The following is a 27,136-nucleotide window of genomic DNA, read 5'->3' on the forward strand; positions in this document are numbered from 1 at the left end:
ATAGTGCTCATGCAGCTATGTCCTCACCTGTAGTATAGTGCACCCTTCCTTAGGGCTGTAAGGAGGGGAGTGCCATGTCGACTCACAAGCTGTGAGGCAGTGTGCATGTGCTGAGTGAGGGGTCCCCAGGGTGGCATAATACATGCTGTAGCCCTTACTGACCTTCCCTGGCCACAGGTTCCCTTGGTACCAGGGGTACATTTTACAAGGGAATTGTCTGTGTGCCAGGGCTGTGCCAATTGTGAAGAAAAAGGTACAGTTTTAGGTAAAGAACACTAGTGCTGGAGCCTCAGTTAGCAGGGTCCCAACACACTTTCAATCAAAGCTGGCATCAACAAAAGGCAAAATGATAGGGGGTACCCATGCCAACAGTGGCATTTTCCTACAGGGGCCAAACCATATACGAAAAAAAAAATGGAATGTGAAAAGGTGTCCCCCACCAGAGTGTACGGAGTAGTTAGACAAGGGCTGGGAGAGAGTGGAACTTCAAAAGGTTAAGTACCAAGAAGATCCCCAGTGGCTGGGTGCAGAGAGGTAAGTTACCGGTTCTCTGATAGGCTAACATGGGGACGTCGCGGTTGGAGAATGCAGAAGTAGGACCGGCCCGGTGGAACCCAAGGGCGGAACTGATTGAGGAGGACCTGCAAGAGAAGGGCACAGAGTCCAGTCCACTCAGGAGTGTCCAGGTGGGGCAGGAGACAATGCTCACCCTTCGGTAGCTGAAGATCTGGATTGATGGTGATGGATGAAGTCCAGCTGTGGGGTCCAGCAGCTGCAGAGGAGTCCCTGAAGTCACCTACGAGCTGTCCCTCGACGGTCGCTGGATTGCAGACGGGTCAGTGGTCAGGGGGACCACTAACAAGCACAGGCAAATGCAAAAGGAGCTGTTGGAGATTTTGCAGAACTGTGTAGGACTGGCAAGGTCCTGGGGACTCGACCCTTGGAGGGGAGTCCGGGCGAACCCTCAGGATGCAGGATATCCAGCAAAAGCAGTCGGAGCCCCCAAAATCCACCAATTGGCAGCAGGCACAGTAAGCCGCAGTGAGACCCAGTCAGTACACCTGAAGAGTCCCACATCGCTGGAGCAGCAGAGAGGAGACTGTCCATGCAGAGGAAGAGTGCTGGGGGTCAGGGCTACTTGGAGCCTGAAGATCCCTCAGGGCAGGAGTCAACAAGCCTTGGTTGGTGCAACAGTCACAGTGCACAGGGATTCTGTCCCAGTGGCAGAGCCAAGGGCTGACCATCTCCCACGTTGGACAGAAGGTAAAGAGGACCCAGGATCCCTCAGAACCACCACCTGTGTTGGAGAATCTTCGCAGATCTGGAGGACAGAAGATCCCACCAGCCGGACGTTGATGCTTTAGGCGTCTATGGATGCAGGAGAGGTGAAACCCTCACTCGAAGGGAGATTCCTTCTTGGTGCAGTCAAAGTCTTGTCGACCCCAGAGGATGGATAGCTGTGGAAATGTTGCAGAATGCAGACAGGAGCAGCAGAAACAATGTTTAAGGAGATGTCGTCTCAGATGGCGCAGTCTTGTTCAGTTCATGTATAGCCCAGCAGCAGCTCCTGAGGTCAGGAGCAGAAGATGTCTTTGCATAGAGTTCCAGGTGGAGTCTTGCATGACGAATTTCGGGACCCACTCTCAAGGGAGTCGCTAAATAGCCCAAAAAGAGGGGTGGGTTGATCTCTGTGGTGACCCACCTATCAGAGGGGTCAGGGCCGTCATCTGCCTGGCCTAACCAGTCAGATGCTCCCAGGGCCTTCTGCCTACGTTGTTTCCAAGATGGCAGAATCAACCGGCCAACTGGCAGAGCTCTGTGCACCTCCCTAGGGAAGGAGCTAGACAGAGAGGTGGTCACTCCCCTGTCCTTTCTGTGGTTTTGCAGGGGTTCCTGCACTGGTGCAAACTGGTTTATGCAAGGAGGGCACTAAATGTGCCCTTCAAAGCAGTCTGGTGGCGATCAGTGGCCACCCGACCCAGCCCAAGGACAAATAGTTCTAAAGGAGAGGTCACACCTCCCTCCTTCAGGAGACCCTTTGTTCTGCCTTGCCTTGCTCGAGCTAGGCTCAGCAGCAAGAGGGCAGAACCCTGTCTGGGGTCTGCAGCAGCATGGGCTGGCAGGCAGACCTGTCAAGGCTGGTCAGGCAGAACTGAAGGATCCTCTAAGGAACCCCTAGTGTACATGGTATTACGCAACTAGCACTGGAATTGGTGTAGTTGCATGATTCCAACATGTTTGATACCAAACATGCCTAGGTTCAGAGAAGCCATTATGTAGTTGGATCACTCATGTTGACCAGTGCCCACTACATACCTTAATATGTCTTCCCCGCACTCACAAAGCCCAGGAAATGGAGTCTGGGGTTTGTAGGGGTACCTCTGCTCATGCAGGGACACCCTCAGACTTAGGAGCGTGCACTCTGCCTTTAGGCTAAAGGGCCTACCAAGGGGTGATTTACAGGGTCCAAGTGCATTGACCAAGATATAAGGCAAGCCTTATATCTGATGAAAGGTGCCTGCACCATTTCACGCAGACTGCAATGGCAGGCCTGCAGACACAGTTTGCATGGGCTCCTAGGGGTGGCATAATACATGCTGCAACCCATGGGAAACCCCTGGTGCACCAATGCCCTTAAGTACCATATACTAGGTCTTAGATGGCTGCACTAGTATGCCAATTGTGGGGTGTAGAGGTTTACCAGCAACCAAATTTAGAGAAGAGAGCCAGACACTGGGGTCCTGATTAGCAGGATCCCAGTGCACTACAGTCTAAACACACTGATACCAGGCAAAATGTGTGGGTATCTATATCAGAAAGATGCTACTTTCCTACAGCGGCTGTGAGGATGCTTGGCCTCTGATCCTCCTGCATCCTGCTCACCGCCTATGCCAGGAGGTATAAGCGGGCTCCACAGTGGAATCTGAAGTCTCAGTAAACCCAGCACCAAGGAAACTTGGCAGATTCCAATGAGGGGGCTGGAGCAGATCTGCAGTGCTGGCTGCTCGACCACAATTGGACCAGCGACAGACCCCTCTCCCTAACTCACTCATAATTGACTACGATGGTGAATGCAGCATTTTTGGTTTGTGGAGATCATCTGAGAGAGGTGGAGATCAGTGGACTGTGGACCTTGGCGGAAACCAGAGTCCACATTACTCTCTTGGAGTTACTAGCTATTTGCCTGCCACTGAGAGTGGGCATCAGGGCACCAGTTTACAAAGCACTACTGCATTGCCAATCATGTGTGTGGAATAAATGAGACTCAATTAGAAGAACAGGTTACTTACCTTTGGTAATGTTCTTTCTGGTAGATGCATACTCCATTTAACTGTAAATCCCTCACTTCTCGTCTGCCTCTTCATTCTAAGTAATGGTCTCTCTTTCCATCTAAAAAGATCCCAAATTAGACATCTGCACACTGGTACTTCTGATTAGTTGTGTGCTCCATGTTAGAATAAGCAACCATGCTCTGTCACTTCCAGAGCAGAACTGAGTCACTGCAGAGCCACACTGTGCTACCTGTGGGCACACAGAAGCAATGCTTTCCAAGCTTTATAGATCCAGTCTTGCACCTGGGGATACTAGGTAGACCTATGTACTATTGTAAGAAATTAGGCTGCAAGTATCAGCAATAGAAAGTCAAAAGGATTGCGATCCTCTCCTTCAGACTGAGCCTAAGTCAAATTAAGCCTTCAAAGTCATATTGCTGTGATCTGGGGAAACAAACCAGAATGAATCTGCTTTTCGATTAATTTTACTGCCCATGCCAGCTGGAGATACCGGATTTATCTTGACAACAGGCACAAAACCTGACTTACCCAATGAACCTGCATGAGGTCAGCCATATAAATTAAGACTATACAGGAGCCATAAGAGTGTATTCGCCCATCTGCTTAGGAAGAAAGAAGAAATAACTCCTGGGTAGAGAAGATTCTCCACTGACCTCACTGATCAAGAATCTTGTACCTGCATCATCTTGGTCCACTCCATGCTTACAGGGTGCCTCAACACACCTAGGCCCAATTGGACTCGGCGACCACCAGTATTCACTCTCCCACTTTTGGATCCAGTTATGCTGGCTGCAGTCAGTTGTCCTGATCTCAGAACCATTTAAACCAAAGTTCTAACCATAATGGTTCTGGAGAGTTGAATTTGTGGTCAAGTCTAACTGTATTGGGGGTGGCAGAGCCAGCTGCCATGCCATGAGGACAAGAGCGACGGAGCTCCCTGCCACCACTGATCCCCCCAGCCTTTCACAGTGGGCCGTGCCTCCTCGTCTCCATAGGGAAGGCTGCCCAAGGGGTTGGGGAACTCTGATATCGGATTGTGGTACCCCGGGGCTGTGACTTTGTGCTGTGTGGCCACTGCGGTCCTCTGTGTAGCGGCGCCGCACTTTTCCAAAATGGAGGCTGCTTTGAGAGTGCCTGCAGCGGTGAATGGATGCAGGGGAGCAGTCTCCTTTACTGGGAGCTCTGTGGGGTCTGTGGAACCTGAGTCCCTGCACCCCCTCCCCCCCCCCCCCAAACGAACCTGCTTTTTAATATATAATAGTTGGCACACAGACAAAGACCGAAGGCCCTGCCCAGCTTTTCGGTGCCACTCATGGCTCGGCCTGTGACTGCACTGTAAGTTCTGCTCTGTGGGCCATGTGCCATCCCACGCTTTTCTTGTTGGGGGACGCCTCCCTAAGTCATGTGTCATCACGCCTCACTGCTTCTGAGGTCAAGGAACTCTAGTGAACTACTGTTGCCCCCCTCCTTATCGGCCTGTGGAAGGCTGAACTAGGGGCAACAGCTCCCTGTTCTTTTGATGTGGACGCTCTATGCACTGCAGTACCTTATTGGGGGGGAGTGCTCTTCTATCCCCGGGGCTATTCTCTTTGTTTCCCCACCACCCATGGAGCCCCTCCAGTATATGGCTGCTGACCTTTCCCCTGTTGGATTTTGCTGATGTGCTGGACTAGAAGGCACAGAGCCCTACACTAAGCCTTGGAGGTGGGGCCCATGCATGTTCTGGGTTGATTTGTGGAGATGTCTGGCGTTTGAAGACGTTTCCTGCCTCTCGCTGTCACACTGCTTGGAGGTGGGTGGTCAGCATGCCCATGCTATTTCTCTTGAGAGAATTTGGGTGCTCCTGCCCTCATTACTGATACCCTGCACATGCGCTGATTTGTCCCCTTTTATCTTATCATGGATATTGGTGGCTCCTCCTGAGTCTCTGTTGCATTTTCTAGGGGTCTGATGAGTATCTTGGTGCCAACATGGGGCACACCCAATGCTCAAAGAACAACACGGCCGCAAGCACCTCCCTTACAGGGTATCAAGCAGGGTGTTGGAAGCGGAGACATGCTGTATATTGGCAGCAAGATAAACTCCTGGCCGCATTGATGCCTCTGGGGAATGCTTGGAGGGGGGAAATAGACTCCTCTATTGAACTGGGTCTGATCTGTGAAGACTTGCTTAAGATTTCGGAGCAGGTTGCTGTTCTGGAGAATTTGGTGCAGACCGTAGCTCCAGTGGCTCAACTGGCAGAATATCATATCTCTAGTCTGGAGGCACAAACTAGCTTGATAGCCTGCCTGGATGACCAGGAAGGACGCGATAGGAACAGTAACATTTGGATTTGTAGGGCTGCCTTAACATGCTGAAGATGACTCCCTGCTTGCTTTTCTCAAACCTTGGCTTCAGGGAGTTGTAGCCCCCCCCGAGACTCTCACCAACTTTTATGCCTTGGAACTGGCGCATCGGGTTGCCAGCATGGGAGTCTCATCCTGGAGCCCTGCCACGTCCCACATCTTGCCAAATTGTCTCTATATTCTATACCCTGACTTCACTCTTCAAATTCCAAATGCAGCGGGCATCCTTTATAAGCAGTCAAAAATGAACTATGTGGCATGGGCCTGATGTACTCTGCTTTTCCCTGCTCACCTGATGAGGATCCAGTTTGAAAATAAGGAGCATTTTTTCACAGATCCATCGGCAGCCTGGGATTGGATAGAACTCTGTGACAAGGGTATGGTGTGGCCTAAGTCATCTTGACCTAGCTAATATATGCGCCCCAATCGCCAACGCTCTCAGCAGCGAGGAGCGGCACACCCTTCAAAGACGCAGTCAAGGGCAGTTGTCATCGATGAGCCCCTCCCCTGCTTTGGACTCCGAAGGTTCCACCACTTCTGGGCTTGAGAACACTGCTTGGGGTCACTCCTGGCTCCATGGATGATTTGGTTTGATTTTCTCTTTAGGACGTGCCCCGAGTGTCTTGCCTTGTTAATGCACAGTGTTTCTAGGACGGGTTGATTTGCTGGCTGTGTATTAATGTGTCTTTTTCTCCTTTTGCCTCAGGGGTTCAGGGGGTCTAGGTGGGTGGGGGGCTAACGGGCCGGGTTTTGTTGCCTTATTGTATTCCTTGAGTGTTGGTTTCCACCTTTTGCTGGCGGCACCCTCCCCACGTTTACTCTTCTTTTATGGATCTCATTGGCCTTCTGACCTTTGGTTGGTTTCTGGTGGGACATATGTGTGGGTTTTTTTGGACATCATTGTTGCATGGTTCAGTCCTGGGGAGGAGGGCTGTTGTGGTTTCACCTCATGTTCTGTTTTTTATGTGTTTGCTGCGGTGTTGCATATGAGGCTTTGGCGCTGAATGCTTGATGCAGTGGGGCTCATATGGTTCTGTGAGTGTTTATTTCAGTGGGTCCTGTACGAGGTTGTTTTTCTTCCTCGTTTGTAATGCATGGCTACGCAAGTTAAATACCTGTAATGTGCTGGGCCTCTCCTCTGCTTCTAAGTATTATAATGTCTTTTCTTATTTGAAACAGCAAGGGGTCCATGTTGCATTTTTCAGGAGACTCACCTTATTGAAGCTGAGGGCTGCATTCTTTGGGTTCGCTGGTGGGGTCACCTTTGTGCTACTTTTTACTCTGCCTTTTCTCTGGGATCTCTTATTTGGATCAGACCTGGTGTCCCCTTTAGCTTGCATAGAGTGCTTACGAATCCTGACAGTCGCAATGTCCTAGTTTTAGAGAGTCTCAATGGCAGGGACATTACCTTCATAAATAATTATGCTCCAAATGTGGATTAGTCAACATTTCTTATCATCTTGACACCACTACTTTCTCTTACGGTTCCCTGTTGGAGGGTAGTAGGAGGAATTTCAATTGAGTTGAGAACTTAGGCCTGGATCGATCGAATCCACTCCAGTGTGGTGTATCTGTCGGAAAGCTAGCAGCAGCAGCTGGTTTATGGTATGGGCAATGGGTTCTGGTTGATTGTTGGGGGTTCTGGCACCCGAAAGACCATGTGTACTCTGCTACTGATCTGGACTACATGATCTTGAGGCTCAATTTGATAGGCTGCATACATGTAGGGCACTTTTTGGCCAAGTAGTAAGACTGGAAGACCTAGTGAAAACATATTCTGATCACATGCCTGTTCTGGGCATTTTTTAATGGTCTTTTTCTAGGCCTGGTGTGCCTACTTGGCTCTTCAATCCATCTCTTTTGGACGATTAGGCTTTTAGGGTTTCACTGGGTGTGAGAAATGGGCCCTTTTTGAAATGGTTACCCCCCCACTTTTTGCCTGATGTATGATGTAGCCTAGAAATTGTAGTGCCCAGGGCATCTGCTAACCAGGTTCCCTGGGCCAGAGCTCTTTCCCTAAAACTGTTGTGACGCATTGGCACAATTGGATACACCTTTGGCTACCACTATAAGTCCCTAGTAAAAGGGTACTTAGATACTCCGGGCATGGGTTACTATGGGCAGCAGCACTTATTGTGCTACCCTCTAGGGCCATGCATCCAGATGCCCCCAGTACTGCCTTTGCAGGCTGGGTGTACTGGTGCAAACCTAAAACACAAACTCAACATCGCACACTGCCTGTGTGTCCTGTCCACCATACATTGCATATACTATGGATAAGACACCCCATCTGTCAGGCCTTCCAGCCCTTATATGTGAGGGCCCAGCTGCATGAACAATATGCCCACTGTGTCCTTGCCAAATCTGGGACATAGTGAGTGAACAGAGCAGCCATTTTAATACATGTGCTGGATATTGGTCAACACGAGTTTTCAAGCCAAATGATGGCCACTCTGAACCCTGGGTTGTTTGATATCAAGCTACTCAGAATGATATATCCAAACTGGTACTAGTATTGGATTTATCCTTAAATGTACCCAGGGGTCATCTTAGAGGTGCCCCCTGCAAAAGCTAACTACCCTGGCATGGTTGCTGACTGGTTCTGTACAGCCTGCCACCTCCAGACACCCAATCTACAAACCTTGGGGAAGAGCTCTGTCCCTCTGGTTTGTAGAACAATGCCCTTCCTGGGTGAAGGTGCTAACACCTCCTCCTTCAGGAATGTGCACTGCTCTGGCGGTGAGCTTCAAAGGGCTTACCGCCTTTGAAACTCGACCCTCAGGCCTGCTGCTAGCAGCAGATGGTCAACCCCTTTGTAAACTCCCACTTTTGGCAGGAGAAAGGCGGGAAACTACACAAAGGGTGGGAGGAGTGGCCCCACCTGACATGCACCATCCCTAAGGTGTTGCCTGCGAGGTGGACACTCCATTTAATTTTCCTCCATCTTAGATGGAAGGAAAATTGCCAATCAGGGATAGGGAAGGGACTCTTCCCACAGGAAGTGGTCACTATGGTGGGTGTAGCCACCCAAAGATAGGTGTCCCATTAAAAACTACCAGGTTCCCCCTAAAACACCCACTAAATTCAGTATTTATTGGATATCCCTAGACCAGGTAATCAGATTCAAAGGGCACAAAAAAGACCAGTACCAAGAAGATCTAAGGCACGAGAACTGTGGACCTGCTGCACAAAGAAATGACGCCAAACCCTGCCTGCTGCACCCAGGACCCGACAATCGCCGCTGCGGAGCTGCTGGACAACTGGACTGACCTCAAGAACCCCAGCGGACCTCCAGTTGCCCGAGAGCTCCCTCCAGAGTGGAGGTACTACTCTGCAACAAAGAGGAAACTAGCAACCCAGTGAGGATCACTTCACTGACCGGCTGCCAACTCCCGAACCGGAAGTCGCAGACGAACCCGGCGACACATCAATGGCCTCAAGGACAAACCCTGCAAGTTTGCCAAATATGGTGGCACTGTGCCCTCCAGTGGTTGAACCGTACCAATACCCTGTGTACTGGTCACCTGACGTCGAACACCATTAAAAACAGCCTCCAGGGGGTGAAAAAGGACCAAGAGGAAGCCTCAGTCAAGGGACATCAGGAGCACCCCGGACCTCCCACGAGAGTGCCTTCGTTGTCCTGCAAAGGACCCTTGAAGTGACTTACCTCCAGAGCCAAAGGATATCTTTGTGCACCGGTCCTGGCTTACAAATTCGTTCTGCCCCTGGCCACCTTGCACCCTGCAACGAAGTACCTGCTGTGCCCTAAGGATCCTTCACTCCTTGCAACCTCAACACTCCAATGGGACCCCAAGGAACCACCTCTAAACTTACCTGCACAGACCTTTTGGAAGTGGTCCCCTGCAGTGGTCCTGCCCCAGCTCCAGAGACTTTTTCAACACTGCTCCTGCGGGAACCAGGAGTCGCCTGAAGTTCTCCAGCTGGCACACTGTGCCCAACAAGGACCTCGACCAACCTGCAAAAGAAGAACTTGGTAAAGCACCTGTGTGATTTTATATGTATTGTTAAAGGTTATATTCCATTGATTCCTATGGTATGTGATTACGCACAAAAATTATTTTTATTAAACTTCAAAAATCCACATCTCCAAAGGTACTTAACTGATTTTGATAACCTTGGTCTTAAAAATTGCATTAAAATCTGAAGTATTTTTATAAATTGGTCTCGAATTATTCCTTCGAATGTGTGTGTTGCATGATTGATATTGTGAGTACAACAAATGCTTTGCACTTCTCCAAGATTGGCCTAACTGCTCAACCAAAACTATCTTAAAAATCACAGCACTAAGTGATCTGATTTTTACCTCTGTAAATCAACGTGTGAATGCCTGGACCCCTACAGTATGCCTAGCTTTGCACACTAGATAGAGGGCCAGCCTCCTACACTGGGGGAGCAAATTTCTCATGACTGGACCGATAAGTCTGGTTCATCTTCATTGGTGGGAGTGGAGAGTGAGGCTGTGAACGTGATAATTTGGGGATACTGCATTTCTATGCAAAGTTGGGGTTTGCACTCAGCTCCTTTCTGGCATTCTCCAGGAGTTGGCTGGAGTGGACTATCTTCCGGTTGGGCTGGAGAAAACCTCTGATGTTTGGGGATGCCTGCTAGAGGAACGAGAGAGATTGTTTGAACTTGAGGAGCGCCTTTGCCTATTTGATCATCAGACGTATATGGCTAGGGCACATGCAGAGCAGGATAAGTTAGGCAGGATGCTGGCCTTGCTGCTGCGAGGTGTCAGGAGCGGCCATTCTGTACCTCAGGGTTGTGGCCCTTTAGGGCGTTAGGTCTTCACGCAGAAAGAGACTAATGCATCATTCCGACAGCACTATCAGAAGTTATAATCCTCAGGTGTGGTAGGTGATGAGAGCGTGATGTTGAATTACATTGCAGCCGCTTCCCAAGTATCCACTGAGTTGGTGGTGGCGGCTCAGCTCGGTATGGATGTAACAGAGCAGGAGGTACGGGGAGCAATTAAGGAGTTGCCAAGGGGTAAGGTGCCTGGTCTTGATGGGTTTCTGATTTTTAACCAGCATTTGCATCTGACCCTAATCATAGACTGGTGGCGCTTTACAATGATTCTCAGCAGCAAGGCCGGGTCCTGTCCTCACTGCAGGAAGCAGCTGTTGTATCACTCCCTAAAAAGGATAAGGACCCCCTCCTTCTGGATTGTTACTGTCATCTTTCTATACTCAATACTGATTATAAGATTTTAAGTAAAATTCAAGCAATCGGGTTGCTCCCCCCATGTGTGCGCTCTGGTTCACCCACATCAGACAGGCTTATCCCCCGGCGCAGCACTATGCCTAATATCCAGCAGTTGTTAATGGTCATGGACCGATGAGAGCATTAACATCAGAAGCTCCCGTTATCTCAGTCGACATTAAGAAGGTGTTTGACTTTGTTTCGCTGGGACTTCCTGTATGCTACGCTGATTAGCATGGGCCTAGGTGTGCGTTTTTGTCAGATGGACAAAGCTTCTTTATTCTGACCTACTGGCCAGGGATCCGCATCGGTCCTTCGATATTGGAGGCTTTTGTGGTGGAGCTGGGAACTCAACAAGGTTGCCCTCCGTCACCTTTATTACTTGCGTTAGCTATGGAGCCCTTTGCCTGTATGGTTTTCCGGGGCCTACACTACCAGGGCCTGAACATTGGCTCTGCCTGTACTTTCCTTTCTCTGTATGCTGACGACATGCTGTTGTATCTTAGGGGGTGAGACGTCAACCTACTGGCAGCGATGGGGGTGCTATTGGACTTAGTGGCTCACCCTGGAATCAAGGTCAACTGATCCAGGTCATGTGTTTATCCCTTGACTGGGAATGCCCCTGACCGTGGCCCCATTTCCATCCCACCAATGTTAAGATGGGATGATGTCATGATACGGTACATTGGAGTGGCTGTTTACTGCACCCCGGATTTGTTATATGAAGGGATTTTTGGGTCTGTGCTGACTGGGCTGCATCGCTCCTGTTGCCTTCTGGACTAAATTGCCTCTGTCGGTGGCCAAGTGGCTGTTTCCAAAATTATTGTACTGCTGCAATTTCTTTACTTGTTTGCTGCACTGCTGTTGGAGTTACCCCCCATGTTTCATTTCGGAGCTTGATAACATGTTTTTTTCTCTCTATTGGGGCACTTTGCATTGCAGTGTAGCCCTCTGAATGTTGTAGTTACCTGTGACCGAAGAGAGGCTTGCAGCACCGGACTTGGAATTATATTACCTAGTTATGCAGCTCCAGAGGTTGGCAGTGTGGCTCTTCTTCCAAGGACTGCCTGCTGGGTCTTCTTCTGAAGCCAACTCCTGCTTACAGAGGGCAGACCATGAATGTCCCGGTATGTTTGGATCCATGTTTTGCAGTGGACTTATACACCGACCCCATACTCCAGTGAGCTTTCTCTAGCAGTGAACTGTCGGTGGGGTTAACCGGGAGGGTGGTCAAGCCTGTGTGACTGGCTGGTGGCTGGTATTGATGTCCTGAGGGAATCTCTTTGCGAATGGGGGGGGGGTGGAGGAGGCTGTGCGTAAGTGGCCATGTTACTGTATAGAAGTTTATTGGAAGGGACATGTGCATTTCTCAGGTCTCTCCATTTACACTGGGAGGAGATCTAGGGATGCCTCTCACCGATTCCTCGTGGCGGAGTGACCTGGACTCCAGTTCTAAAATATCTAGAAATTTCTGCTTCAAGCTCATTCAGATCTTTTATTTACAAAGGGTCTATCTGACTCCCCGTAGTATATATGCTATGTTTCCTGCTGTGACATAGGAATGTCCTCGTTGCCACATTGATGACGCAGGGGCCTGCGACTCCCCTTTCCTACCGCCATGGAAAGGCTGGGGGGAAGGGGACTCCTAATCCCCTGGGCAGCGCTGCTTGCAGCGCTGCCCTGGCGGATTACACCCGCCGAGACCAACGCGGCCAAAAACTGCCGGTCCCGGGGGGGCGACTGCGAGTTTGCACCGCCAGCCTGTTGGCGGTGCAACCTCCAAAACAGCTCTGGCGGTCTTTGACCGCCAGGGTTGTAATGAGGGCCTATGTATTGGAAGTCAATCTGGGGCCCAGATATCTACAGTTGGTGGTTAGAATTGACAAAGTGGTCGGACTGTGAAAGGGAGACAATCCATAGAGAAGAAGCCCGGGGGGGGGTTTTGAAGGGTCCCGATCTTGCCTGCCTGGGATGCATCTTGTTGGCTTGTCCACGGATGGATATGCAAAGTAGAGTGGCTTACAGTTCAGTGGTGAAGGTTGCAGTGTTGCAGAGTAGAGTGTCAGAGTGCAGTGGTGTAGAGTGGAGTAGAGAGCAGTGGCGTAGAGTGCATTGATGCAGAGTAGAATGCAGTGACAGTGCAGTTGTATAGAGTGCAATGATTAAGGGTAGAGTGGCATAAAGCACAGTGGCATAGAGGAGTTTATTTTTAGAGTAGAGCGAAGTGGAGTAGAGTCGAGTGGTGCAGGGTAGAGTGCAGTTGCCTACAGTGGCATAGAGTGTAATGACATAGAGTAAAGTGATGTAAAGTGCAGTGACATAGAGTGCAGTGGTGCAGATTAGATAGGAGCACTGTACAGAGCTTGGCGTAGAGTGCAGCAGCATAGAACTGAGTGTTACAAAGTAAAATGCATTGGCTTAGAGTATATTGGCATAGAGTACAGTGGCGTAGAGTGTAGTGTTGCAGAGTGGCGTAGAGTACAGTGGCATAGAGTGAAGTTGTACAGAGTGTATTGGTGTAGCCTAGATGTGAGTGGTGTAGAGTGCAGTGGTGTAGAGTAGAGTGGCAAAGAGTGCATTGGCATAGAGTAGAGTGGTACAGGGTAGCATAGAGATGTGTAGCGTGAAGTGGGGTAGAGTGCAGTGGCATAGAGTGGAATGGTGCAGAGTGCAGTGAAGTGAAGTGGAGTGGTGCAGAGTAGGGTGGAGTATTCATGGTGCTGTAGCACACTCCCATTACAGAAAACACATTTTCAATGTAAATGATTACAGTTGCACAGGCATATAGTTTTACTAATAAAACTATCCAGTGCACAGGCAAAACGGTATGGAAATTGCATCACCTAGATTATTTGTTTTGATCATATTAAAGTATTTGTTTCCCAAACACTTCAGAAATATAAAAAATGTACTTCATTTTTGCATTCATAATTGTGATATATTCTAAAATACTTAAATAGTTCATTTAAATGTTATGTGCTAGAAAAAACTCTTTCCTACCCCCAGTATCCATCAAGATTGTCACATAAATCTTCTCACTTTGAAATCAGAGAAAGAAAAGTAAACGAGCACCCTTGGACGACAGCGCCCTACCTTTGACCTCAGTCTTTGAATGCCCAGCAGGTGTGACGTGATAAGAACAAGATTTAAAGGCCTGTTAACAGAAAGCAAGTTTGTGGAAGAATTCAGTAAAAAAACGGTTTAGGCAACGGGAGGGATGAAGTGAACCAGCAGGGCCTAAAGCAAATCAAGACAGCAAACAGAAAGCCAGTAAGTGTGAGTTACAAACCACAGAGCCAATGATAATCACAAATGGCATGCATTCCTAGGTCAACTTTCTGAGAGTCCCCAAGATCTCTTAAGGAAACTAGATAGCTGCACTATGTGGTAGGCTGTGACCTCAAAATTGTCATTTTGGGGCCCCTAACCTGTCCCTAGACACTAGGAATCTGGGCTGTGTCCCCAATCGGACTGTGGGTCACCTCAACATAACTGGGGCTCTTATAGAAATTTTATTGGTGAATATTTTTGGGTGCGACTTTGTTTATTCTATATATTTGACATAGACTGTTTTTATTTTCAACCAGCCTTTGAGTAGCAGGTGACACATCAAAGTAAAATTGGATGCCAGTATTCTTGGCGGTGTTCCTGTCAGTCATCTGAAAAACATGTCCCAAACCATCCAGAAGATCCCCCAAGTAGACTGGAACCAAGTCCCGTAGAATAATATTGGTCATTCAGCAGGCCCGTTCACTTATCTGCTAATTCAAGTTGTTTTTTTCGTTTGCAAAGTACTCACTGGCTATGGTTTTTACAGAGCACTATTTATTGTGTTTTGTGTTGTGCGTCTAACTGCCTCTGGTAGTAACTTTTGAGTGCGAAATTGGTAATGTGCTGTCTAGTTGGAGTTGCCAGTGTTGTGCCCCAGTGGCATCAGTGGTAAACAACAGTAAAGTCATTGGATACTTCAAGACTGGACCCCAAGAAAGGGCCTCACAGTTGTGGTTCCACAACTAGAAGTTTTATTGTTCCATTACCATTATTGTTCACGGGACTGAAGAGGGAGGAGGGCTCGCGTGAGCTGGTTTCGAAGGAGACATACTTTTATGTAACCGCTCCCACTGCAAATTAATTCAGTAAAAAGTCTTCGTCTCCAACTAGAATGTGAAGTAAACATGAATTCTCGTTTTAGCGTCAAGGCCGGATTGTTAATCAAGGCACGTATTAACGAAAGCACTGTCGTGTACTTATATTTTTTAAATATTTTATCAATGAATAGAGACACACATAATGCTCTATAGTTTTCAGAAAACAGCACATGAGACTAGTAAATTGCTGAAAAACTATGCCTCTATTTTTAGGAGTCTAAAAATAAATTGAAAGCTGGCCAGGCCCTAAGTGGAAGTTGCTCAAAGCGATTCCGGTGTTCAAGACAGCCGAAAATTGCCTGCCACTACACCAGTAAATGAAATCCCGCAAACAAAAAGTATACCGTAAACATTACTTCCTGGAGATGTGTTTTAAATAGCTGTTTTCTAAAGGAATGTTATGAAACCACATTTCTAAACTACATTTACTGGGGTTTTCTTTGAAATGTGATGACACGCTCATACTAAAAATAGTATCGGCAATATGCTTTCTTAAGCACATGCTAAACATATCGTACAAAGTGAACAAGCAATGGCAAAGACAATATGTCTGAAGTTTTAAAATAAGTCAAATAATTTTGTTTATCAGTATGGTTTTGCGTGTGTGGTTGAGTTGATTGGTGGATGGATGAGTAGTTTGTGGTGGGTGAGGGAAACTCAGATACGATGAATGGTTTACTGGATGAATTGGTGGATGACTGAGAGAATCTGCGTGGATGAATGGATGGGTGTGAAGACAGACTGATGGATGGTTGTATGAATGTCAGGATGAGTGAATAGATGGATCACTAAGTGGGTAGTTTAGTGACTGATTATGTTAGTAGATTAGTGAGTGAGTCAGAGGTTAAGTGAATGGATTGGCGAGTCAGTAGGTGACCATGTGAGGAAGTGTGTGGGTGGTTGAGTAGATGGATGGATGGATGGATGGTTGAGTGTGTGAAGCGAGTAAGTGGATGGATGAATGAACAAGTGGATTTTGGGGGTGAGTGAATGGGTAGGGTCTGTGACACAGTAAATAAGTGGGGTGAGTTAGTAGGATTATTGACTGGATGCAGTTGGTGAGTGGATGTATAAGGCGAGTCATTGTGCAAGTAGATGGGTGTGTGATTTTGTAAGTGGATAGATAAATTCATGTTTGCCGACGCATGGGGTGAGTGTGGTGAGCGGACTGGCTAGGTGGACGAATGTGTTTGACTTATGCTGAGGGGAAAATAACAATATTTGCAGAGGTAATGAAAAACAAAGGCTGCCTGACATGAAATTTTGTACACACTGTGTGTTAGTAACAGTACCACAGAAGTTCCGTCTGCCTAACCTCCTGATATCCTTGTACCCCAACTCAGTCATCTACCCTGCAGGTACTGTAGGTCTCTGCCTGTTGCCCCACTTCATACCATTCACCGATGTCACCACTTCCTGCCGCCCACTGCTAGCTTGCCTACGTTCCCTCGTTGGCACTCCTCCATTCCTAGAACTTACATGAAGAGTGAGGGGAAACTAATGCCAAGACCACTCAGAAACCTCGCTTCGCACTGCTAGGGAACTCCCAGAACTGTTCCGGACTCATCCAGCCAGAGTCTGAGTTAAGGCAGGAAGGTTCCTGGTCATTTTGTGTGATCTTTTGAGAACTGCCACAGCGATACCGAAGAAAGCATATTCGGGGAGGCGCTACCCTATCCAGTCACTGAGGGCCAGATGTAGCAAAGGTTTTTACCCATTCTGTGTCTATGGGAAAAAGTGTTCGTACATATGGCCCTGAATGTGGTCAAGACTGCAGCCTGCGACTGCACGTAATTCTATAAGCCAGTTACTGCCTACTACACGACGCCGTCTGACACAGCACGAAGTCCATGCTACATCGGTAACCTATCACTGTTCCTCAGTATGTGAAAAATATGAGTCTGTTACTGCGCCCAGCCAATTAAAGACAAACCCAGTTATTGTATTGGGAGAGGACGTGGCATAACGTCCAGAGCTCCCGACTTTGAAGGTGGGGGCAGGTTCTAGTCTCGGCATCTGCTCAACATCCTGTGATTCTGGACAAATCACGTAATACCCGCCCCCACCCCCTGCCTACCACCAACTGTGAAGTAACTGGTGCTCATGTGAATCGCTCCAATATCTTCTGTCGAGTTCGCGCTATATAAAACCGCGAACAAAACGTAATCATTTCATGGACTAATCAAAATTTGCCACTGGACACCCCAGAGAAGGCGAGTCTTCAGACCAGCACATGTCTCAGCGGGATCCTGTCATTGGAAAGTGCTGAAGAGGAATCTGAAGGCATGTCACTGTGCACCCCTGTTATTGATCACCTCATGACACAATGAGAGCTTGGCAGTGCACTTAAGTCCCCTCCCATGACTTCAGCAGTTGAATGAAAGCAGGTCACCAGTTTGCGCCCTACCTGTGTGAACTTCTACAGAGGTCACTTTCTGCAGCTTATGCCAGACCCGTGGACACACGCATCCCACCCTCTAGCACTAACTCTCACATCTTAGCTTCCTCCTATCATCCCTGGCACTCAGACTGCACATCTCACCAGAAGAAATAGTTGGTTTCATCGAACACCTCTGACTGTCCTGTGTGCATGGCTCAGCCCTCTGTAGGTGAGAAGGAGCATATCAATGAATCTGTTCATCTGATGTGTCGCTGCTTTTGCGACCTTTGTGACCCATGGCTCAACATATGTCCTGATCTGTGTGGTGTATGAGGCAGATCAGGAATCAGCTGTGCAAGTGCATCATCAGGCAATGTACTCACAGCCGGCAACGCCATAAATCAGACTTTAAGTAAGGATTGGCTTATCACAAGGAATTTCTTGTTTTTAGCGGTGAAAGTCTTCGTTTCCAGATAGCTTCCTCGCTGAAGCACTTGACTCTGTGACTGCACCTCTGCTCCTGAGAGCAATGCACCTCATTCATTGCAACTGAAAATGGACTGCTCAGCCTCTGGGTTCTCACCCCTTCATGAATGCTAAACCCCAATCCCAGGAAGATTTCAAGTGAACTGATCCAAGAAGTGAGTGGCACTGCCAGAGCAGTGGCTGAAAGAGGCGGACCCTTTTTGTGCATTAGCTATATGAATCAACAAATATCTGATTGACAGATGACGCTGTAATGCCAGTCTTAAAAACAAGCATTTGCAATGCAGTAGGTCTTGCATTTGTGAGAGTTAGATCTATTGGCATTGTACATGACAATGTATTTTACCTATGTGTTTTGGTTTGGAGTGTAGTGGATGTATGCCAGGTGCCACATCAACCGTCCCAGGCCTGTTGCAGGAGAGAGGACACACCAAGGCTGCCATCTTGAGAGTGTTTTTGCCTCATCCCTACATACTGACTTGGATACCCTAGAGATGCAATCCTTTCTAGTGTGTTCACCTAAACTTTTATTGCACCAAACAGGCCACAAAGAGGCACCATCATGGCATTTCACCCAGAGAATGAGTGGGACAAATGAGCTAGGAGCAAATAAAAAGCAGCCACATAGTTCTGTGTTAAACTTTTAAAGGAATTATTCCTCTACATAGACATAACCAGCCAAACCTTTCAAACATTGACTGTATACAAAGAGAATAACAGAAGAGACAGCTTAACTGGACAGGAAACTTCAAATTTGTGCAGATTGGTGAAACCGTTTTAGTGGTAGATGGGCCGACAGGATAGGTTCCAGAGGTGCCACATCTGTGACTTTCGGTCAGTGTTTTAAATGGAAATACAGAAGGGCTCGTACTCTATATTCATTTAAAGCACTGCCTTGGGTTTATAGTCTTATGACAGTCCTCACATTCAGGCCTGGACTCTGTAGTACAGATATGTGTACCTCAATCTCCTGGGCTGTGACAGTGCCTTTTTGGTGTATACATTTGTGCACTGACTGATGGATTTGAAGTCAGAATTATATCTGTTGGGGTAGCTACTCAAAATTTGAAGTCTTGGCCTTGCCATCTGGACTGCTCAGAATAGAGCGGGATGCCTGGGTTTGGGTGATAGTGTTTTTTCACCTAGACCAGTGGTACCAAATGAGGCTCCTACAGGGCTGGTTCATTGGCATTATTTCGGGCTATGGAAAGTTTATGTTTTTAATTGGGAATCCAAGGTAGGTCCAGAACCATGTCAGAGTTTCTTGATAGCCACATAAGATAAATTATGTAAAAATAATTTATATGGAGCTTATTTACACAGTGGTTACCCTGCAAGCCTGCCATAGATCCTGCCTGTTTGTCTGTTGTTTTACAAATAATACTTCAGTCACAAAGACACATTTGGGTGAAATTAGTACAAGCAGTGGCTTGTCCTGATGGCCACAGTCTGTGCACTAATGGCAACAAAAGCAAAGAAACACAAATGATGGAAAAGAATTGATGGATTAAACCCAGATCTGTGACTGGGGGTGAATGTTTGATTTGTTCTGCATTCTTTCCATCATTTGTGTTTCTTTGCTTTTGTCGCCATTAGTGCGCCGGGTATGCCCAGACGTGGGTCCCGGGCCCACTATGCCACTGGATTTAAGCTAGCCTGGCTGATGAAGGGTGATGCCCTGAAACCGATCCCAGGATGCTTGTTTCCGGTCCAGGGAGGACCTGGCCTGGCAGTTCGGGCTGGACTGCTCCCATGGGGAACAGGGTCAAGACTGATTTGCTTATGGCTGGGTCCAAACTGGGGTGGCATGGTGAGCAAAAGAATTGATAGAATAAACCCAGATCTGTGACTGGGGGTGAATGTTTGATTCGTTCCGCATTCCATCCATCATTTGTGTTTCTTTGCTTTTGTCACCATTAGTGCTCTGGGTATGCCTAGATGTGGGTCCCGGGCTCACTATGCCACTGTATTCAAGCTAGCCTGGCCGCTGAAGGGTGATACCCTGAAACTGGTCCCAGGATGCTTGTTTCCGGTCCAGGGAGATCCTGGCCTGGCAGTCCAGGCTCCATCATAGTTTTGTGTTCCTTTTGTGTCCTTATCAAGGCACATATTCTTATGGATGATGAAACTATGAGCAAAATTGGAACAAACCTTGGAGCTTTAACTACTGAACCTGTTAAGTTTCTAAAAGGATTTGCTGAGACAGAAGAAGAATGCGACTTTAAAGAAATACCTTGTGCATGTGTGGAAAATGAGTTCTGACTGTCACACATTTGACGATCTTCGGTACAGTAAGTTCAAGAGATCAGTCCCGCTAAGTGACCTTGCACTGACGTCGTATTCTGTACGTCTACACATTAAAAGAGCGTTATACTTTCTCAGTAGATTTGTAAATGTTTTGGATCATGCATAAGTAGAAAAAGATCCATGTGCATTTTGTTGGGAAGATATTGATGAGGTGCCAAAACCTATGTGTTAGAAATTGGGTCTTTGGTTGACTGTCAGGTTGCCCCCTGTTCAAGCAAGGACCCTCACTCTACTCAGGGTAAAGGAGAATCACCCTCAGCTAACCCCTCCTTACCCCCTTGGTAGCTTGGCAGAGCAGTAGGCTTAACTTCAGAGTGCTAGGTGTAAAGTATTTGTACCAACACTCACAGTAACTTAATGAAAACACTACAAAATGACACAACACAGAAACATAGAGAATATTTATCTAAACAAAACAAGACCAAAACGACAAAAATCCACAATACACAAGTCAAGTTATCAATTAAAAAGTAAAAAGAGTCTTTATGTAGTTTAAAACACACCCTAACACTGTTAGCATGAAAATGTACCTTTGGTGCATCAAAAATAACCCCGCACGGGCAAGTGTGCATCAAAAAGGGCTTACGATGCGTCGATTTCACTCATGAGCGAGGCCTTGCGTTGTTTCTCCTTTCGTCTGGTCGGGGCGCGTCGTGTCTTCTCTCCACAGGAGAGCGATGCATCGATCCGGTCAGCACTCTCGGGTCCGGGCAGGCCTTGCGTTGTTTTTACACACCCAGCAGTACTTGCATCGGAAATCCAGCCGCACGATGATCCGAAAACACTGCAGCGCAGGTTTGCGATCTCCCAACCTCCATCAGCAATGCTGCACGTTGTTTCTCCAGCTCCGGGCGCCCATTCTTCGGTCGCGTTTCTGGTGATGGTCAATTTTAAGCCACGGAGCCGGCGGCGCATCATTTCTTCAGCTGCAGATCGGAGTCGCGTTGATCTTTTCCCTGCACAGCACTCTGTGCGTGGATTTCCTCCTCTTAGGCTGCCAGCTTCTCCGTTCACGGTCCCAGGAACTGGATGGGCACCACAGGGCAGAGTAGAAGGTCTCTCCAGAGACTCCAGGTGCTGGCAGAGAGAAGTCTTTGCTGTCTCTGTGACTTCAAACAACAGGAGGCAAGCTCTAAATCAAGCCCTTGGAGAGTTCTTCTCAAGATGGAAGGCACACAAAGTCCAGTCTTTGCCTTCTTACTCTGGCAGAAGCAGCAACTGCAGGATAGCTCCATAAAGCACAGTCACAGGCAGGGCAGCTCCACTTCCTCAGCTCCTCAGCTCTTCTCCAGGCAGAGGTTCCTCTTGTTTCCAAAAGTGTTCTAAAGTCTGTGGTTTTGGGTTCCCTTCTTATACCCAATTTCTCCTTTAAAGTAGACTTTCTTCAAAGTAAAGTCTCTTTTGAATGTGAAATCCTGCCTTGCCCAGGCCAGGCCCCAGACACTCACCAGGGGGCTGGAGACTGCATTGTGTGAGGGCAGGCACAGTCCTTTCTGGAGCGAGTGACCACTCCTCCCCTCCCTCCTAGCACAAATGGCTCATCAGGATATGCAGGCTACACCCCAGCTCCCTTTGTGTCACGGTCTAGTGTGAGGTGCAACTAGACCAACTGTCAAACTGACCCAGACAGGGAATCCACAAACAGGCAGAGTCACAGAAATGGTATAAGCAAGAAAATGCTCACTTTCTGAAAGTGGCATTTTCAAACACACAATCTTAAAATCAACTTTACTAAAATATGTATTTTTAAATTGTGAGCTCAGAGGCCCCAGACTCTACATGTCTATCTGCTCCCAAAGGGAATCTACATTTTAATCAGATTAAAAGGTAGCCCCCATGTTAACCTATGAGAAGGACAGGCCTTGCTACAGTGAAAAACGAATTTAGCAATATTTCATAGTCAGGACATATAAAACACATTACTATATGTCCTACCTTAACCATACACTGCACCCTGCCCTTGGGGCTACCTATGGCCTACCTTAGGGGTGTCTAACATGTAATAAAAGGGAAGGTTTAGGCCTGGCAAGTGGGTACACTTGCCAAGTCGAATGTGCAGTTAAAACTGCACACACAGACACTGCAATGGCAGGTCTGAGACATGATTACATAGCTACTTATGTGGGTGGCACAACCAGTGCTGCAGGCCCACTAGTAGCATTTGAATTACATGCCCTGGCACCTCTAGTGCACTTTACTAGGGACTTACTAGTGAATCAAATATGCCAATCATGGATAAGCCAATTACATACACATTTTGTAAAGGAGCACTTGCACTTTAGCACTGGTTAGCAGTGGTAAAGTGCCCAGAGTAACAAAAACAGTAAAATCAGAGTCCAGCACACATCAGCAACCTAGGGAGAAGAGGCAAAAAGTTAAGGGAGACCACGCCAAGGATGAAAAGTCTAACACTATGAAATTTCTAAAGCCTCTACCCACAGCACTTCCACGTACATGCAAAACCTATGCTACAAAAAGATGTCCCTGTCGATATGCTTTTTTCCAATGTTCAATATTCTGCAAATGTACCACGAGCGATTGCCGAAACAACAAAATAAATTGAACTATGAAAATGTGTCTAAAACAGGAGTAATAAACATTTTTTTTTTCATATTCAGATCATAAACATTGTTTGGTGTATACATGAAAGGATTCAAAACCAATATTATTTGATTAATTTCTATGTGTGTCTCTCCTTCCACTATTATAGCTGCCATTTTGGAAAATTGTGGAACCGTTCAGCAGTGTCTACCCAAGCTAAATCTCTAATGATCCAAAAACACAAATCAAAAATGAAAATCTTTGCACAACATTTCTTTTACGGAAGTATATCAGGGGGGCAGGATTGGGAGTAACAGGATGTGCTGCTGTCTGGGCAACCCTCTATTGACCCAGTCCCAGTTACATCTCCTGGGTACCTCCTTTAGTACTGATACTCTTTTATCAAGCAAGAGATTAAGGATAATACAGGTTTAAAGGGCAGTGATCAGTTTAGATTAACCCATGCCCTCTACTGGATTGGAGGTAAATGGGTCATGGACTTGGCATGTAGGGGGCAGGGAGCGCATATTGAAACCCTGTTTAGCAACAATGTCCAACGCAAAGGCATTACCTGGATATATAAATACATCCAGGAACTCAGGCCGTGATCTAAGTTTAAGTATGAGACGAGCTGTGAAAGGAACTTAGAAATGAAGATAAAACCTGGTTGGCAATTTGGAAAAGAGCAGCCAAATTATCCATTTGTATGAAGCACAACGAAGATGTATACAAACTATGACCAGATGTTACTTCTCTCCTATAAAGTTTAACTCTGTGTTTGGGGGCCAGATGTATGCTGGATAAGTTGTGGGGATGGAGGTACACTGCTGCATTTGTGGTAATCATGTGTCCATATTCAAACGTATTGGTGAGAATTTCTTTTACACATTAGAGGTATAATTGATATCTCACTGCCACTACTAGTGGAGTCTAGAAAGGTGTCCTGTAATTTCTAACTGGGCCCTGCACTGCATTCACAGGAACAAGGTTTTAAGCAAAATGCTGAGGGTACTTCCATTTCTTTCAATGAGGAAAGATGGACTCCAAATTTCAAATCACTCACAGTCCAGGTGGCAGAACCAGACACATCTACCTGATTGACTCACTTAAATCCTTCAGATAAACCTGTAGGCTCTGGGATACTTGCAGAATGTTGAAAATGAGAAATGATACAAAATATTTGGTAGGAACTAGTGGTGATAGACAGTGTGCACGCGCATGCCGTTTAAACTTAAGACTTAAGGCACACACAGCACACACCCATATCACTTTGTGATTCAGCCCCTGGTGCAGACATAGTGAAAATCACTACCTATATTCGCATGGCATTGAAGGCACAGATAACACTACTCCATAGGATCAAATTATGAATCAGAAACTGTCTAGGTGCCCAATCCTTCTACAACAACAATTTCATTTGCTGCCTACATCTGAGAAAAAATACACAGCCTAGGTCAAGTTTTTTTTTTTTGTTTAAAAGCCTTCTAGGCTGCAGAAGAGCGCTTCTCATTCAAGGCAATGCTGAAGGGTGTCACTGGTATCAAATAAAACTTCAATATTTTGCGTTGGATGAGTCTGCATCCAAATGCAGTGACGTCAGAAAAATTGGCAGTAGCCTAGCCTGCATTTGCGAGGAAGAGGAGCAGCTCCTGTGTGAATGGTACACTCATTTACATACAACTTGGGAAGCTTCTCGAATAGGGTCAAATGGCCTCGTTTTTAGGTCTAGCCTGCGATGGTGAATGCACTCTTGTTTGCAATGGATATTATTTTCTGCCTGGGGCGTGGAGCCTGCCCACTGCTTACCATTCATTGCCGCTCTTATTTGCTGCTTCACAGTTGGCCAGGGTGTGCGGGCTTCACTTCTTCTTTCATGTGGAGCATGGACCAAGTACTAATTGCTTCATCTTGAGTAGCATCCTTCTGCTGCTAGTGCTGTGATTGAGGTACTGTTTTCTCTTTTTTTCCTTATTGTCATGTTGCTGCTGTACAACATGGCTAAAAGACAACGGGAAAACCAACAGGTCTCGCACATGAGAGACCTGTGGGCTTTGCCAGTGCTTATTTTCAATAGCAGGTGCAAGTTCGAAATCAAGTGAAACAGAGAACATTAGAGCAGCTGGCTTTCAAATGCATGCACAAAAAATGAGACCTTAGTAAACACAGAAGTTCTTGAAATTCACTCTTTAGGTTGCATGAAGTTAACCCTTTCTAGGATTGAAGAAAAGTGTTCTGTTATTAGAGTAACAAAGATGGCCACACCAGAGTATTCATTAAAACGGTATACACTTAAGCTGGGAGGCTAACTAACTTCCTGTCCTCATCAGCTAAAAACTATAACTATTCATCCAGCTATGGCCTGTGTGGGGAATCTGGGAAATATGTTCAATGTATTTTATGCATTAAAGGAGTACCAGATTTCTGTAAACCAAGGAGAGCTCAGAAATCTCAATCCTGGCAAAACTTCACATTGCAGAGCAGAAACAAGAATGTGTTTGTCATGACAGGAAAAAAAAAACTTTAAATTAGTGCTTCCCAAACTTTTTGGAACCATGACCAACTTTTAAATATAGCAAACGTTCACATCCCACCTAACTTTAATGGACATGATGTAGACGATTTTTTAATGTAATAAATCCTTGTGTGGCAGCACATTGTTATAAATGATAATGTGTTGAAATCCGGTTTCAGTTAATATGTATTATTTGTGCATCTCCAAGTAAAGTGTCTTGATTTGTTCTAATCCTGCTAAAACCTTTGTTTCCTTCATACTTCAGAATTAAAAAGGCCTTCATTTTGCTTTCCTAACTGCTGAATGTGCACAGTTCATTTACAGGGATTTACATTTTGTTGTGTGTTATGAAAACATTAGCTTTCCTTTCAGACTCCCTGTACACTCAGCAGGATTGTTACATAATTCATTGTACTTTTTCTTCTCTGACTGCAAAGTGAGAGGAGTTCATAAACACCAGCTCCCTGTTAAAATTCAAGTTAGATGATATTTGACCTCTGTCTTTGAAGTGCAACAACTGTGACATGATAAATACAGAATTTGGAGGCTTCTTTATTTACTGCCTGGTCTTTGGCAACCCACCAAAAATCGTCCCGCGAACCACCAGCGGGTCATGACTCAGAGTTTGAGAAACATTGCTTTAAATTACACAGCGATGATCTAATGTAAAATTTTGCTATGTACATATATATATGTATAGTTGTGACTGTGGACTTTGACTTGAGATGTGTTTACTTAATCTGGATCTGGTTGTCTGTAAATATGTGTCTCTTTTTCTCAATTGTAGGAAAAATGATAAAGTCTGTTCCGGGAAAACTAATGAAAGAGGTCAGTAGACGATGCCCTGAAATGCTGCATAGATTGATTTGTGCACTGATTGGATATTTCTTTATATTGCTTCGCTTGGCCAGTAGTCATGAAGTCCCCTTAGTTAAAGTTCTTTTAGGGAATTCCACACTTGTTTAAACCAATTGTGCTTCATGGTGGAAGTTCCAGTTGTCTATTTGCAATTTGCTTCTACTGGATCCAGTTAAGGCATGAAAGTTTTCTGAAGCGTGTGACAATAAATTCTATTGACTCAAACAACTATAACCTAAGATCAGTCACAATGATAAGTAATTCAAGATACTAAACAAATCAACTGGAACAATCTTCAAAGGATAACATTGGATAATGTTTTGGATTTTATCTTTATTCAGTGAGCTTCAGACACAAAGCATTAACATCCATACCTCATTCTTAACATCCGAAATATGCAACTTATTCTGATATAATTTTACGTTGAGTACTTGCACACCTAATTCATTTATAGCAGTTTTCATATATCGGTTCATAATCATCTCAGTACCTCGGGTACTGTCAAATTTCCTTTACAAACCCTTTCCTTTAGAAAACACATATTCCGTTTGTAATAATTTGACATTTGCATCTCATAGCCGAGAACATTGGTGGATGCTAAGATGTCTAAACCTGCTTGAAAAAAATATTCTTTGCAGCTGTTCCATTTTTATTTGTAGCCTCCAATCCACCTAACAGTACAGTATTTTGTTGACGTGTTGATCTCGTTAAATAGACGTCCTAAAAAAAAATTACCCTTTTCTTTGGTTTTACAAAAATCCCTGAGTTTATCCATGGAAATCTGTGAAAGAATTCCATAGTTAAACATAAGGGTAAATTAGTGAATTTTTTATTTGAAAGTGTCCAGCAGTCTGTGGTTAGGATTAGCACCTTTCATTTGTTTTCTCTATATGGGGGAAGCCTCTCCCCAAACAGCTTCAGAGAATATACAGCACTTCTCGCATCCTAGTTTCACACTGGAGTACTAATATTTTTGGCAGGAAATGTTGGTGTGTAAATTAGATAAGAAAACATTTAGAAAGGTTTTCAAATAGCCACGTTTG

At 46.2% G+C, this 27,136-nt stretch overlaps 1 protein-coding gene across 3 annotated transcripts in view; it reads left to right on the forward strand.

Moving 5' to 3' along the window:
- Positions 1-27,136, forward strand: part of SNX14 (sorting nexin 14) — a 627,761-nt gene that overhangs the window by 397,937 nt on the left and 202,688 nt on the right. For all 3 annotated transcript variants that reach the window (XM_069235584.1, XM_069235585.1, XM_069235586.1), the window contains one exon: positions 26,023-26,063. In XM_069235584.1, coding sequence (XP_069091685.1) covers positions 26,023-26,063 — 41 coding nt within the window. The remainder of the gene's footprint in view (positions 1-26,022; positions 26,064-27,136) is intronic.

The sequence above is a fragment of the Pleurodeles waltl genome, chromosome 5, assembly GCF_031143425.1.
Source record: "Pleurodeles waltl isolate 20211129_DDA chromosome 5, aPleWal1.hap1.20221129, whole genome shotgun sequence".
Taxonomy (NCBI): Eukaryota; Metazoa; Chordata; class Amphibia; order Caudata; family Salamandridae; genus Pleurodeles; species Pleurodeles waltl.